Genomic DNA, 16,555 nt, shown 5'->3' with positions numbered 1-16,555 from the left:
TTTTACTTTTGCATTGTGACAGTAGCCGTGGTGTATTGGTATACTCTATGAAATATAAATGCATAATTAAAGGTATACTTGTACATTCCTAAAACACTGGCTTTTAAATAGGTTACTAACCTGTTAGGAGGAATTGTATGGCATTATTGACCTCCTGACTCTGGCTCTTAGACGATGCTGTGTTTTCGTCAAGCAGCAGCGATGCCTGTACCTAAAATTTAGCTCGACAGGGCCTGAAGCCGACCGTATAGGACAGGATGAGATTTACAATGGAGCCGTCAGTTTCAGGCTAGCCGTGATAATAGAGTGATGGGCTGTTGTGCGGGCCATTCTAATGGTACTCAACTGTCGCGGATCAGTGGGGATTTATGCTCCGCTCGGTGAGTGCGCCTTTGAGAGTCCAACTGCTGCACGTCGATAGCAGCTCGCTCACTCCTCGGCCGTCTGTTGCTTTGTTGGCCTACCTGAATTAAACACTTGGCACAGTGTGCAGACATATGCACACCACGCGTATGAGTTTGCACATCTCGCGTGCGCAAAAACACGCACGTCTTCACACATGGACGTCTTTTGAAGCGTGCGTATGCCCCTCCCTCATCTCCAACACGCACGGACAGAGCAGGCACAACTAAAGCAGGTGTTAAAATATATTGTACTTGTGATTTACTGACATACGCCCAATGATAAGTAGTTTTGCGGTATTAAAAGGAAACTACAATAGTGAATAACCGCAGACGCTGTTATATAATTTCAGCACCATTTGTCGGCGGCTGGCCCCTTTGAACTGCTAATGTCTGAACTGCTGGAGGCAAATTGAATCACCATCATTTCCACCCAAATGGAATTTCAGTGGTTAAAAAAGAACAATGCAAGTCCTGACACCGGGCCTGTTCAATAATCTGATTTCCAGCTCCCAATGCACAGTGGGGAGGCGGGGGGGACTGGAGAAAAGAGTTGACCCAATATATTTAAAAGCCTGCTTCCTGGAAAAGGAGGACAAGTGGCAGCAGGCACAGGGGTTGAAAGAAAGATAAATATTTATTACAGTTATCGAGTTTGCCTCTACTCCCTCCTGATCCCACTGACTGCATCAGACGCGCCAAGAAAAGAGCAGATTGATGGAGATAATTTGTTATTGGATATAAACAGTTTTAAAGACGCGGAGTAATTCTGCCCAGAGACCTAATCCTTCACAATCTCATCAGGGTGAAGAAAACACCGGCAAGTTGTTTTGTTTGTCACCGTCTTTTTTTTTTTTTTTTTCTTCCGCTCCTTCCACCAAACAATAATATCTTCCTCCCAAAGCATTTGGCTGTTTGACTTTCAAATCACAGGCATTAGCTGGTGTACTCTTGCTCAAGGCGGGTGTAAATATGCACATGTGCTGTGAATGACAGCTCTGTCATGGCTAAATTAATTATTGGTGGGAGGCAAATAATGGCAGAGCTGAGAAACATCTATACACACAAAGAAACACATGGAGGGATACACAGGAAACAGCACTGTAAAGCTTGTGTGATATTGGACAAATGTTTGTTGGTATGGCACTTCCATCTTGACAGATTGAGCACGATCTGCTTCTGTTTGGTAATTAAAAATTTTATTACAATACTCTTCGTTCTATTTGATTCGGTGCCGGACCAAGTGGAAAAACGTCTGAGTGTACAAGTTGATTTAGTCTAATTGACTCGCACTTTTCATCTGTTTTTGTGTTGTAATATTTTCTGTTCAATCGTCTCGTTCATTTTTTAATAAAAGATTAAAACAACGGCACACACACAGTTTGACTTGTGAGATAATTATTCTCCTGTTTTTTTTGGTTTGAGTTATTTTGCCAGAGATTTTTAAAAATTTCTCATCAGTAATAGCCTGTGCCTATCGTTTTCCATTTCTTTTTCTTTTTCTTTCTTTCTGTTTGACCAGATGACCTGAACAGCACACACCAGCATTGTGTTCTTGCTGGAGAGTCGGCTCGTTTCAGCTCCACACACAGAGTGGCTGAGGTGAGAAGTCGGTCGGCTGAAAGGAAAAACTCAAAATTTGAATTTGTTGTGTACACACATGCAGCAATATTTATTATTTATTAATTTTTTTCACAATGATTAAGTAGCAGGTATTTTTAAGGGCTTTTAGCGCGCTTATATCATTTTACCTGTTTTACTTTTTCTTTGTGTTTGTTGATATTTTGAGTGTACTTCATAACACAGCAAGTTATGATATAAGACAAGTTTCCCTTTGGATAAAAAAAAAAAATCACTCAAAAAATTTAAATTTTTATTTTCATCCTATTAGTATTAGTAATATTGATACTGTGCAGTTCTAATAAAAAATATAATTTTGATGTCGGGGTGAATAAATCAATGTGGACTCTTTTGTGAAGAAAGGAAGAATAAGACAGAATAAATGTTGAGATATTCTGTCTTATTCTTCCTTTCTTGACAAAATAGTCCACATTGATTTATTTACCCCAACATCAAAACTATATTTTTTATTAGAATTACACAATATCTATCTTACTAATATAATGAAAATAATAATAATAGTAATAAAAAAGAATAAGACACAATAAATAATTGTTCAGACAGAGGGAGTGGTGGCACATAGGTTAGAGAAGGTGACCCTGTGATTGGAAGATTGCTGGTTCAACTCCTGGTACCGACAACATCAAAATGTGGGTGGGATAGGCGAAACACCTACACTTGTCTCCACCTTCATTTGCCCTACTCTGGGCCCTTGAGCAAGGCCCTTAACCCCCACCCTCTGCTCCCCTGGGTGTCCTAGACGGCAGCTCTCTGCTCCACACAGAGGGCTGTGGTAGCTCGGTGTCTGTGGTTGCATCAGGAAGAACATCCGGTGTAAAAATAATTGCCAAGTCTTTGTGCATCTTAGTTCACTGTGGTGACCCCAGAAGAAGGGAGCAGCCGAAAGAAAGAAAAAAATTCAGATGGATAGATAGAAAGACAGACAGCTAGATAGATAGATAGATAGATGTATAGTGTATTATACAGAAAAAAATACATATGAAATAATCAAAAAAGAAGTAGAATACACAAATTTGGAAAAAGACAATATGCACATACACAAGGTGGTAGGGGGTACTACATTCATGATTAACATGCATATATATATATATATATATATATATATATATATATATATGATGATTTTGTGTTTCCTTTTTTTATAATTAATATTTTTACAGTACAAATAATTTTAATCATAAATACAACTCTGTTTTTATGATAAAAGTACAAAATAGATACTATTTAATAAAATTACATCAATAAACAGTACTACTTTTTTCAAGAGGTTCTCATTCCATAATATTTTTGTATGAAATAAAAAAATAATAATAATTAAAAAAAGAAAAAAAATGTTTAGACTGTGCTTAACCACATACATTTGATATTTGGAATGTTCCCCCAGTGCAAGCAATGTTTGTGAAACTGTCTATTTGGTTCCTCTCAGTGTTCTAGAGGGACCTTGACCTACATCCAGTCCCGGTGCCATGAGGCCCTGTCCAACCTGCACACTGACCCTGAGACAGGTTCTCACAGCCTGCTGGTCCTGCAGCCGACAAAACTGCAGCACTGTGAAGAGATTCACAATGAGGTGAGGACATTTCACTGCATGTTACAGTCACATCACAGTCTTTAAAAGTTTAGATATATTCCTCTGTGAAACCCTCTGACTCTATCGGAGTTGTCCTGATGCTGTAATCCTTGCCCATCTGGTACTCCAAGCAGGTTAAAAACAACTCAGATCCGTCTGCAAACATGATGATGACTTAATCCAGACAGCAGAAATTGTTGTTGAATATGAAGAAAGCTCTACAGACAACATGGATAAACATCTAATTAAGAAATCGAATGCATTAGATCAAACATGTATTTGTGCTTTTTGCACCATATGGATTTACACACCTGTGCTGTGTGTAAATCCAGCACACAAACACACATTTCAGCCTTTTGGTTGACCCCGTGTTCTTTGTGGGAGATACATTCTGACAACAAACACTACAGGAGTCACTGGACTGGATTTCCCATGTTTAATATTTTCAGTGAAATTACAACAAGAAATGTACAGTATCGATATTATTCTTATCTTTATTTGATTCCACCTGGTTTGATTCCACTTTGTCAGCATTAAGAGAATTGCAGTTTGTAGTGGGGGTTGTCTGATGGCAGGTTAAAACACTGTAAATGGATAACTGGGAGCTTGCCAGCTGCCTGTACTCTCCTTAACGTACCTTGTTGTTATACAACAATAAGAAATTCCGGTTGTTCTCATTTGTTCTGGCTTGTGATGGATTGCCTGGCAATAGCCTCTCCATATGTTTTCTAAAACTGGAGTCGTGCCCCTGTCCCCTCCCTAACCTCTTTTCATATAGAACAATGAATGATGCTGGCGTAGGGTTCTGAGGGATAAAGCGAGGTCAAAAACGAGGAGGCATCAGCCTCCTGTGATAGCTTGCCTCAGGCCAACAGTTAATATACTTATCTCACCTCTCCCCTTTTACACCCCTGTGCCCAAAGTGCACATCCTAGCAGACGCCGGCACCCAGGCCCCTCTGCAGGATGCCATGACAGATGAGTCTGACGTAAGGTTGTTTAAAGGTTGTAGACAATTTTAATTATTCAGCACAGCCAAACAATAGGGATATCTGTGTTGGGAGAACTGCTGTGCACGTTGAGCTAGCAACACCTGCTAGTTTGCCACATAGCACCACAGGATTACCAAGCATTGGCATACACGAGGAGGGCTAGGCAGGCTTATTTAGGAAAACAGAGGGCTATTTATACAAGAGCCAGCATGTGTGTTAATGTTAGTGAGTGCTGAAGTAAGATGGGGGAGGCTCTCAGGGGCTCAGGCCTACCCTGCCCGGCTCTCGCAATGATCGATGTGGCCATTTGTTTGGAGTTGCACATGAGAGCTGAACACCCACCTAAATGATGTATTGTTAGTGGAGTTATTTATGATGGCGGCCCACTTCGGTGCTTGGTGGGTGCACATTGCGCGGGTCGTGTTTGACATGGACGACCGAGGAGTGAACAAGCCTGAGACGCACAGGTAACCTGACCTGAGCGACACCTTCTGGGTCTTTCCTTAAAAAGTGCTAAACACGCCGGCTGACACTTCACTAAAAGCTCCACAATAGTCGGAGGTGCATTTGTCATAAAATATAGGTGGAGCCTTAGGACAGTGATGGAGTAGAGCATCTGCCACCTGACTGTGTGCGAGGATGAAGCGACGTGTCTAGCTAACGTAGGCGTCAAAACAAAACAGACGGAAAAACAAAGTAAACTGAAGTTGCCACCTGTTTAGTGAGCACGGTCCTTTTCACTGTCTCGTTTTAATCTTACCTGCTGTTTTAGTCTGTCTGAAATGTCTAACATGGCATCGCCACGTGGCCCCTGTGTGTACGATGGCTTTGAAATGCTAATCCCAAACACGAATGTCTCATCTCATTTAAAGCCACTGTGTCACTTCCCAGGTGGGTGTGTGACAGAGTGCCCTGAGGGACCCTTTCTAATGACATCTGTCCCCCACAGTAAATACTGAAGGAAAGGACAAGGTTTTCTGAAAGTAGACTGTACGATAGCATATGTGTAACTTCCCAGTGTCCTGTTTTAGAGACACTATGTCTTCTCCGGTTTGGACATGATACTCTGAAAGTGGTTAAGTTTATCCATCCTCATTGCTCATCCTGTAGGTTTCATTCTGTTTGTTATCGGAATCATCTTTAAATTTGACCTCTATCACCTTACTTTTGTGCTATGGTTAGAATTAGCTTTTAGAATATTCAGTTTTATTAGAGATTAAACAAAATTGTTTTAATTATTCGATATAATCCTGAGGCTGCGGGTTTGAACCCAAGTTGTGTCAAGAATGGCATCCAACGTGGAACACATGCTTCCATGTAAGTTTGTTTGCTCATCATAGCGACCTCTAAACAAGAGAGCAGCCGAAAGAAAAACAACAATAACATAAAAGCTGATGTATTAAAAAAAAAAAAGAACAAAGATTGTTTCTTCTTAGAAGTAACACAAAGAGTGATACGTGTCAGGTCACTCAGAGAGAGTTGGGAGAAGCAGTTATTGCGGCTGATGTGAGAGGAGGTCGGGATAAGGTAAACAGAAAAGGGCAGAGTCGGGATCGATCTTACTCTCATCAGCCCTCACCTCAGGGCCCCGGCCCGGAAATTGATTGAACCCGCTCAGGGAATTCTGTGAAGGTGTGGAAAAAAAAAAAAGTGCCTCATTAAATGAAAAAAATAAAATGAAAAAAAAAGAAAGAGACTTTCTTGGTTTTAACTCCAGAGTTGCCATAGTGGGTGGCCGCTTGACTAATGTGGATGTAATGTGTAGTTAGTGTCCATTACCTGGAGAGATGACAGGGACTGCCAGGGGTGGGGGGGTTGGGGTCATAACTCCCTTCATACCTCCCTCCGTCTTTGTCATCTCAGAGGAAAAGTGGGCCTAACCGCCTCTCTCTTTTTTGCACAGAGTTTCGATCTATTTGCCCAGAAAGGTGGCATTTAGTCAGTGTTTCCTGTATGGCACCTCTCGGCTGGGTGGCCAGACTCCAAATACCAAACAGCCAGCTTGCCTCAGTTGCTTTGGATGGCCTGCTTTGTGGCTGCCTCTGGCCTGCACAGTGGGGGACAGGCAGCCGTGTCAGCTCAAAGTGGAGACACAGGTTGGTTTCTTCTCACCAAAGGACAGGCAGACAATCAGAGAGATAGAAGGAGGGACAGACTGAGAGAAAAGGACGTCCGATATTGGCCCTCGTGGCTTTGTTGTGTGTTTGAGCTGTAGTGATCGAAGGGGAGTGGGTTTGGAGTGCGTTGAAGGGACCATAAAGGATGACATTTCTTTGAAGGGCGTGTTGTATGGAGCGACTCAGAGTCTGCTGAGCACCGCCACTGGCTGTGTATTCTCCCTGACATGCAGCAGTCCTTGCATGTCATCCCTGCTGTGATCAGAGCCTTTTGGGAGTAAATGGCAGGATGACTCTGTGCACAGCTTCTACCCCAGACAGGCCTCACTCAGGTTGTTTGTGTAAATAGTTCTTTTTTGTTGTTTTGGGAAGATATGGCAGGGGGTGTAGGTGACTTGCCTCATCTCGCAGAACACTGACCATAAAATTGTCAAAATAATTCTTTTTTTTTGTTTAATGTTTTCTGGCCACAGTGTTGGTAGTTTTTATTTGTGCTGGAACTTTTCTTTAGCTGTAAAAATAATAATAAAAAAATACAAAATAAAAACATATCATTATCTGTGTCCATTCTTTTGTCATAGGTACAGTCATTTAGTTATTCCAGACAGGGTCAAGTTTTTTTATATTTATAAATAACTCTTAATAAGTGTGTCATCCCTGTTGGTTGACTGGAGTCTTTACAGTTAACCCAAGTGACCATAATAAAAAGCAAGAAAACAGACACATAAAAAGAATGTGTGAAGAACATAAACAGAAACTTTGCTAGATGATTTTAACCCCTAACTTGAGTGCTTCCTTCAGCTGCATGTCTGAAGTGGATGTGAATATATTATAATTTTAGATGGTAATCGCACCCATGTCCAACAGTTTGGTGTAACTGGGTGGTAGAAAGGGGTAGAAAGATAGAAAGGTGAAGGTAGACTTGGGCTGAATCTCATTGCTTGGTGTTAGTCCCACACTTACTTTTACCAGTTGGCCTTTATTGAAGTCACAAGGGGTGGTGATTAAAATATCCCACTACAAAATAGGATAATCCTTCAAGAAGCTGGCAGCCATCAGCTGTCACTGATACTTTTTATGACAGATGAGATGTCTGTCTGACCACGTTTGGCATGTGTTCTAGGTGTCTGGCTTGCAACAGACTTAAAAAAAAAAAAATCTTATGTTTTTGTGCGTTACAGAAGATTGACCAAGATGTGACATATCTGAATAAACCAAAGCAGACAATACACTGGCTGTTCTGATGATAAAACATGTTGGATGAGAAATGTGATGCTACTCTTGCTCTTTTAATGCTTGTTCGTCACAAATGACAATTAAACCAAATGTAATACAGAACATAAGGTTAAAAAAAAGGATTTGAGACACCCCTTATCGACTATGTGAACACACCAAATGTGTATTTATTCACAGTTTTAAGACAAAACTTGCCATGAGTCTCTTACAGTAACTTCTTTTCGTTCTTATCTTGCACTGAATAGATGCCACATCAAGGTCTTCACAGATCTAAAAACCATAAGTCATGTAGCTCCAGAAGTTATGACTCTGTGCAGCCTGATTTCATACAGAGTAATCTGACAGAGGTGTCAGACAGTTGCTGATTACATCTGAACCCTCTGAGCTTTGTGAATGGTTCCTTCTGCTCAAGACAATCGTAACACAAACAAAACAATGTAAATGAATAAAATTACTTTTTTCTTTCTTTCATGAAATTGTTACAAATAGATTTAGTTTCTAAACCCCATGTTGGATATTTTTTCAATTCAAAGCTGAAAGTACTTTATGCTAATTCTCTACTTTAATAACAATGAACAAAACAGCTTGGTAGTATGCTCAGTTCCAGTGTTATATGCAACAACACGTTGTGTTGTACAGTTGTCTATGTCAAGCTGTGATGGGGTTTGCATTGTTTTGGGTGGATGCTGCAATGGAGGACGTTTTGGAGGAGGGGAACTCAGCGTCTCACGCAAACGTTGGCAGCATTTGGGGCTATCTTTGACATACACACTCGGGTTGCAGTTTTATGCAGATACGTTAATAAATCCGCTCACACACGTGTGCAGACAGTAACACGCAGCGGTGCAAACACAATGTTGCACATACAGTACAGGTCAGAAACTCACAGACATGCACATGGAACAACACATTCAGAGGTACTGAGGCCACACCTGGCTTTAAGCATCCTTTTGGGGATTAAATCAGCACTTCATATAAGTAGAACCTAAACGCTTCAAGCAGAGGAGAAGGGGGTAGCTCAGCAGCAGACACTGTCAGTTCCAGAACGAGCAGGAAAACGAGGAGGGAGAGGGTGTAGTTTTCAGGTGTGCTTGCTGGAAGGTGTGTACACAAACAGATATAATATATACAGTAGTCCCTCGTTTTTCTTGGGGTTATGTTCCGGACCCTCCGCAATAAGTGAAAATTCGCAAAGTAGGGACGTTATATTTATTTTAGTATTTTTATATATTTTAAGGCTTTATAAACCCTTCCCACACTTTTGCAATGTTCTAAAATCTTAAACCTATGTAATTTTAACAATATACAAATATGTAGCTACTAAATTTTACTTACCAGCTCTGCCGAAACAGCGGCTCGGTTCCAGTCTGGCAGACCTACCCTGCCAGTTCTGGTCAGCTCTCTGCAGCCCTTCAGCACCAAAATGCTTTTGGAGGAAGCCAGACCTTCGGATGACCAGTGCGGTCCAGATTGAGCCCAAATCCGGATTGAAAAAAGTCCCAGTGGGCTCCGGAGAGAACGCCGAACCTCCGGGCGGTGCCTCCCCACTCGGAAGGCCTCGTGGGCCGGCAGGCGGCACTCAGATTCACAAATGAGTCTGGAGGTCCGGTTCTGGTTCGATTCCCGGTCGGTTCCATGCGGCTGTCTGCATTACGCCAAAGTCACTGTATGAATAAGGACCAAACTTTTTCGGATCGGATTACATCTTTCTCTTCATTTCAGCAGAAGGCAACAGGGCTTCTGGGCGGGGCACTGTTGGCTTCTGGGAAATGTAGTTGTTTTGAGTGGCGATACAGTATAGGCTTATTGAGAGAAAACTACAAAAAGGCGGCGCCTGTCCAAAATTTTTTCACGTACTGTCCCAACCATGTGAGTAATATTACATGGAAAATCATGTGTCCTGTATTTTTATTTTTTCTTGTGTTCAATCTTACAGCAAAAATCCGCAAAAGTCGAACCGCGAAGTAGCGAGGGACTACAGTTAGAGTTGCATTCGGGCCCAAAAAGTCTGATCTGACCCGGCCCCAGGCCACAGTCTTAATTTCCTAACCCCACCCGACCCGACGAATTAACAGTAATTACAGGTCCGAACCTGGAACCCCTCCAACATTTTTAATTAGTTATTAACGGTCGAGGACGCTCAGCTGAATAAACGGGACAGAAGATTCAGAGCTGAGAGGATATTTGTACTTTCATGGCCATAAAAAAAGCATTTAAACAAGCATTTAAACATTGTTTCTGCCTGCATTCTTGTGAATTACTGAGACATGCGGACAGCTCTGACACACACATCTGCTTTGGGATCTCACCTGTTTGGGTCGTCGGCCGCACGCGTCCGCTGAGTGCAGCAGCAGAATGAATGTCCATTTGGGTGATGGATCGCTGCCTGGCAGTTCAGTCCCATCTGAAGCTTAACTGAACTTTTTACCTCTTTCAAGGCCAGGCAGCTCGCGGTGAAATAGCCGCGTGCGGCTGGTGGAAGTATGGCAGGCCATGTTATTAAATAATTGTATCGCGGCTGATCCTGACTTAACTAAAAGCCCGAGACCGGCCCAGCCCGCCCATTAATCACATTATAACGGCCCAGCTTGGCCCTAATCCAGGTTGGTCCGGGCCGGGTTTCGGGTTAGAAATAACTACTGTACAGTATTTTTATGGAAATTGCAATATTTGCATTGACAATTATTTTAGTTAAAATCTGAACTTCAACTTAATAATTTTACTGCCCTTTTTTTTGTTGTATTTTTTCATTCGTGTTATAGATTTTCTGCTGCATTTTGGATCACTGTCTCGTCAAATGACACCACTTATGCTAAATTTCAGATGATGTATGCCTCACACAGATGGTCTCATGTTCAATTCTAAGACACCTTTGTGTACATAAAGTTTATGGTACTTAATAACTGCAATGCACCCAGGTCTTGTGCTGTTCAACAAGCCCAAATCATCAGCTGTTTACCAAAGGGTTGGACAGTTGGCTTACTTGTTTGTCAGAAATTTTCACTTTGGTCTTACCTGTCCAAACGTGACATTGTCCATAGAGTTTTGTTTAGAAGCCATTTTTGCACATACGTTTTTTTGTGATGTGCTTTTCATAGAGATTGCACTTCTTTGTATGCTATCATGACTGTAATATTTAATGTGTAATCTGTCTAAAATGTGACCCTGACCTTTGGTCTGAGCTTCTGTTGAACTGGTTCTTTTATTCCTGGACAGATTGTCTGTCTTTGACTTAATCATCTTGTTTTGTTTCATGCATAGTTTTGAATCTGTGTCTAACTAATTTAGAATTAACCCTATGCATATTCCCAAATCAAAAGATACATTCATAGGCAATAAACTTTTTTTTTTTTTTTTTGGCAGTTTGTGAATACACACTCGAATACTTCAAACCAGCCAACTATCAGTAAATTAGCTTTTTCTAAAGGTGCTCAAACTTGCTGATCATTAGTGAACAAAGATCTTATGATTAGGTGTGTTTTATTATGAAATTCTAGTGGAGGATGAAAGTGTGTGCTTAATGTTACACACTTGGCAAATTTATTTTTTCTGTTTCTATGGTAATAGTCAAATGTGTTGTGTCTTTATTTAGGTGGAGTTTGAATGGCTGCGGCAGTATTGGTTCCAGGGCCAGCGCTTCACCCGCTTCTGCAGCTGGTGGACCAGACCGATGGAGCAACTGGAGAAGGACTGGAAGCTCATGGAGACCATGGTAAAATGGCTGAGCTTATACACATTGCTAGTCGTTCCACAGCTAAGGAAATCAGAACCTTGGTTTCCTAAAACGGAGTTACTTATGAATTAATTTTTTAAATTTTTTATTAAGGATTATAACTTGTTCCCGACTCAGTTTTTTGGGGGGGTTCTACATAGAGAGTACAACAAAGTTCAGTCAGGTCATCTGGATGGTTTCTTTTTGTGTTGAGATGTCTGAGGAGCCACGAACAAACTCAATCCAGCGTTTCCCCTACCATTATACAAGCGGGGCGCCCTGCCCCATCAACAGAACCGAGCGCCCCGTCTACTGACCCCCCCCCCCAAACCACCTGTCGGCACTAACGTAATGCTGAACTAGCGGCTCGCAATGGAAATGCACTAGCTAAAAAGCTAAAGGCAGCCTCTTCCCTCATGCTGAACCCTCATGCTCTAAAACTGTAAAATTGTTGGTATGAACAGCGCTCTGCACAGCTCAGTACGTGTGTCCGTCCACCCCCCCCCGACAAAAATCATGAACACGATGAGCACCCCGCCATGGCAAGTTATCTAGGGGAAGCACTGCAGTCCCACAAGCAGCACACTCACATATTGGACCAACCAGTTTGTTGGTGATAAGATGGTTTCTGGGGCCTGCTCTCTTCCCCCTGTCGACTCCTATGAGGCAGCCATAGCCTCTGGTTCAAAACATCAAAGTTCATGCTCAATAATCCAGGTAGAAAGTCCAACAAAGTTCAGTCAGGTCATCTGGATGTTTTTTTTTTTTTTTTTTTAGATGTTTCGTCCTTCATCCTTTGGCTATGGCTGCCTCAGAGGAGTCAATGGGGGAGAGGGCAGGCCCCAGAAACCATCTTATCACAAGCAAACTGGTTGGTCCACTATGTGAGTGTCCTGCTTGTGGGACTGAGTTTGTTGTGGCTCCTTGGACCGATGAAGTCCTTTGGATGAAGGACGAAACGTCTCAACAAGAAAATAAACTGTCCAGATGACCTCACTGAACTTTGTTGGATTTTTTTACCTGGATTATTGAGCATGAACTTTGATATATAGAGTGCAATTAGTTTGAAAATGTTTCTAGATTAGTAGTGGTGAATTAATAAGTCCAAGCCCTGACAAGCTCAAGCAGTAATTTGATATGTTTGTGCACATTTCTTCAGTTTCTAGATATGTGTGTGTTTTGAGGACCCAGACATCAGAGGCAGCAGGGGGCACTCTTGCATCACTGGAGTGGCAGTGAACTGCTGCGCTAGTCTTTTCCTCCTTGGTCCCTCTCTGCCTCTCAGCCACTCCTGCTGTCTCTGGGAGCTCTCCGTCTCTGTCAGTGTCGAGAGCTGAGCAGTAATCACATCTAATGCTCAGGCGGGGATAAAGACAGGGGCTGCAGGAGAACAGTGCCGCTGCTGCTGAGGCTGCTCGGCTCTAGCAAGAAGTCTCTCTCTTTCTCGCATGCAGCCTGGCAGAGGGTGGGTGGTGGGGGTGGTGGGTTTAGTAGACAGGGGCTAAACTCATCTTGAGCTCCACCTCTGGGCCCAGATGAAGTGTGAGATTCGGACCTGCATTTAGTAAGGGGATGAAGTTTCTCTGTCTCAATCTTAGAGGTGGTTCAGCAAACCATACCTGCTGAGCGTGTTTGGGAATGGGGAAATGGAAATTTTCATTATTAAAACCAAACTAAGAGTTAAACTTTGCACGCCACAGCAGATAAAATTGAAGATGGCTTTTAATAAAAACATGCAGTGATTAAAATAGCTATTTAAAACACAAGCGCCAATAAAAATGTCTGTTGTATTTTTATATTTTAATATGTAAAATTACTTTGACACATGTTTACTAGCAATTGTACTTTGTAGATTAATTTTTTTTTCTAAAAAATAATCTTATTCCCAATGTCAAATCAGGCAAAAGGCAAGCATGTCTTGTGCAGGAAATGCATATTGAACAAATGCAAAAATAATACACGGGTGCGCGTGTAAAGGTAATGATTTTCTATTGTGATGAAAGACAACATTATTGCTTTTGCTAGCAGTATTTACATACATGCATCGACCTCTGATATGCTGATGAAAAGCACTTCATAGATGTGGCTTATAGATTTTCCTTTTGGAGGTTTCGATTGCTGAGGCTTTTCTTTCGCTAGATTAAAACCCATTTCTCTAAATTACTTTGAGTTATTTAAATGATGCCGGCTTTCCTTACAGTTCTTTATTGGCATATATTTTACATTTTGAAGCTGGCAATTGACAGCAGAGTCTAATTTAGTGAAATGCAAGTGACCTGCTGCGTGCAGATTCTGTTTACCATTTATTTATTTACATATTTCTGTTGCCTGCAGAGTATATTTTAATACGGCGTTATTTATTTTTTTTGTCAAAACTGATATCAGCGTGGGTATTTTAAAATAAAAAATACATGTCTATTTAAATAGGCTTTATAAAATGAAAATGCATTGTTTTATGCGCTGTGCTGCAGCAATAAAACAGCCTATTGTTTTATCCTGCTAAAATAGTAATACAAAGCGCCTGGCTTCCTCGCTTTATTGTCATATTTAGCAACAGTGTTATAGGATGCGTAGGGATACGTTTGTTAGTCAGTGTGAAGAATATTTCAATATTGGGGGTGGGGGGTGCTTCGGCGTATGGATACTGTCTCTCCCTGGGGCTCCCACTCGACTTCTCATCCCCGTTGTCATGCAAATGCTCATCCCTCTATTTGAATGACATTCTGATAAAATACATAAATAAATTCATAAAAGAATCAAAACAAAACAGGTCCACCAGCTCACTCGCCCCTTCTTTTGAAACCTCATGAATTTGCGTGTTTTCCTTGATAGAAGGACTTCTGAATAATATTCAGGTGTGTTTCACGCGAGCGCATAGTGTGTGTAAAAGTTAAAAGGTGGGTAAAGGTTGTTCCGAAAGGGTGGAAAAAGGGCATTAACTGAAAGGTTTTTACACTCCCCTGTGATCCGGGGTGCTGAAGTCCTTTTAGACCCGCCTGGCTCGGAGCCTCGTGTTCCCTCAGGACTCTTGCTATCGTGGCTATCGTACAATAGTGACATTTCCTTAAACTAGCAACAATGAGTAGCTCCTGTCTGGATCACAATAGACAGGGAATCTTGGCTTTATGCAGAATATTTTAAAGACCGGTGTGGCTTTTTTTTATTTTTTATCTTTCCTCTTTTCACTGTGGGGGAGAAGTGACAGTGAGCCCATGAGCACATTTCTTCTTCTTCTTCTTTATTCCTGTGTCCTTTGTGTGTGTGTATAAGTGTGTTTGTGAGCCATTGATGTTAATGTATGCACTCTGCATGACTTTAATTGATTTAGCAGCTCTGCTTGCACACTACAGCTTTCTCCCTAATTTGTCACTTTCCTGACTTCTGTGGCGCTCGTCTCGCAACTTCAAAAGCCAGCCGTTGCAAAGAGATTTCAATGCACTCCATCGTCTTCTTCTTCTTCTTCTTCACTTTTTACGTTCTTCTTTTCTCTTGTCCTCTCGCTCCGTCTCACCACATCTCTTTCTCACACTCGCCACCCTCCACCCCCCCTTCCTCGTTTGACAGGAGAACGAGCCTTGTAGATGGAAATCTTTTCAACGCATATCAAGGAAATTAATCTACTTTCATAATAAATGGGATCCACTCAGTTGAATACATTTGTATACTTCAAGATGTACAAAACAGGAAGTGGTACCGGGGCCACGTCTTCCTCTGCTCCGTTCACCCAGCCTGTCAGTCCCAGTTTTCTGCAGTTTGGTCACACACATTTTCACTTTATTTCTCCTCTCTCCCCGTGTGACAAAATTTTACTCTCTCATTTGTAAAGTAGGCAGGATTTTTCATGCATGCACGCTTTTGTGTTTGTGGAGAGATGCCACTTAGTGACCATTTTATCTTTGCCTCACCGTTCCCCCCCCCCCCCCCCCCAACTAGACACACACACACTTTACTGTAATACCAGTCCTCGGAAACAATCTGGACTGCTGAGGAGAGCAGCGCTGCAATCATACGCAGCCTGGCCCGGTCGCCATCAAGAGCTGATTAGGTTATTGAGCAAACGTGCAGAGGAGGGGTCGGAGCGAGGAGGGATGGGAGGCCCTCAGCTGGAAGGAGCGTCCGTACAGTCAGAAACACAGAGTGGGGAGGGGGTGTGGAGGTAGAAAGAAGTGAGATGGGGATTGTATGTGTGTGTGTGTTTGAGGGTGGAGGTGGTGGTGGGGGTCAATGTAAATGTTATTGCTGTGTGAGCTCATTTGATCAAAGTCCTGGAAAGGTTAAGCGAATCCAATCTGGTTTTGTATGGCAGAGTGGAGACACAGGCGCTGGGGAAGAAACCCCCAGGACGGAGAATGGATTATCATATTGGCGCTGGAGTAGCAGGGGCCTCCGACGGACAGTTTACTCTGCCCGTAATGCGTTTAGACAGCAATTGGCCTTAATAACCTTTATTGACTTCAGCGGGTCAGTGCCAAGAATCTAATTATCAAAGTGTATCAATTTCATTGGAGTTTAGAGTTGCACCGCTCCAAATAATTATTTTAAGGTCGGGCCGGGGCAATTAATCCCCTCTCCACTTATTTGATGGCTTTGTAAAACATTATAAATGTTGTGGTTTCCTTTGCACTTTAATGTAAATAATTTTGGAGAGTAAATATTTTTTTCTGCATTGTTCAGAACGCTTGCCACGCTGACGGTAAGAGCAAAAAAAAAGAAAGAAAGAAAGGGTAGCGTGCTTTTTTAAACTAGAGGCTGTGCTGAATTCTGCTGCAGATGTTTACCAGCAGTCGTTTCTCTCTTTCGTCCGGCGTTTTACTTGCACATTTAAACCAAGTTTTATACCCACTTTATATGCACACATGCAACCCAGATTAATTATAAGTGTGAACT

At 42.0% G+C, this 16,555-nt stretch overlaps 1 protein-coding gene across 1 annotated transcript in view; it reads left to right on the top strand.

Annotated features, from left to right (window-relative positions):
• Positions 1–16,555, top strand: part of fto (FTO alpha-ketoglutarate dependent dioxygenase) — a 168,904-nt gene that overhangs the window by 30,577 nt on the left and 121,772 nt on the right. The window contains exons 5-7 of the mRNA XM_037690962.1: positions 1,924–2,003; positions 3,469–3,612; positions 11,549–11,668. Of these exons, the coding sequence (XP_037546890.1) occupies positions 1,924–2,003; positions 3,469–3,612; positions 11,549–11,668 (344 nt within the window). The remainder of the gene's footprint in view (positions 1–1,923; positions 2,004–3,468; positions 3,613–11,548; positions 11,669–16,555) is intronic.

The sequence above is a fragment of the Nematolebias whitei genome, chromosome 2 (genome assembly GCF_014905685.2).
Source record: "Nematolebias whitei isolate Nwh7 chromosome 2, NemWhi1, whole genome shotgun sequence".
Classification (NCBI taxonomy): domain Eukaryota; kingdom Metazoa; phylum Chordata; class Actinopteri; order Cyprinodontiformes; family Rivulidae; genus Nematolebias; species Nematolebias whitei.
Note: the sequence above shows the minus strand (reverse complement) of the source record. Positions and strands in the feature narration are given on the sequence as shown.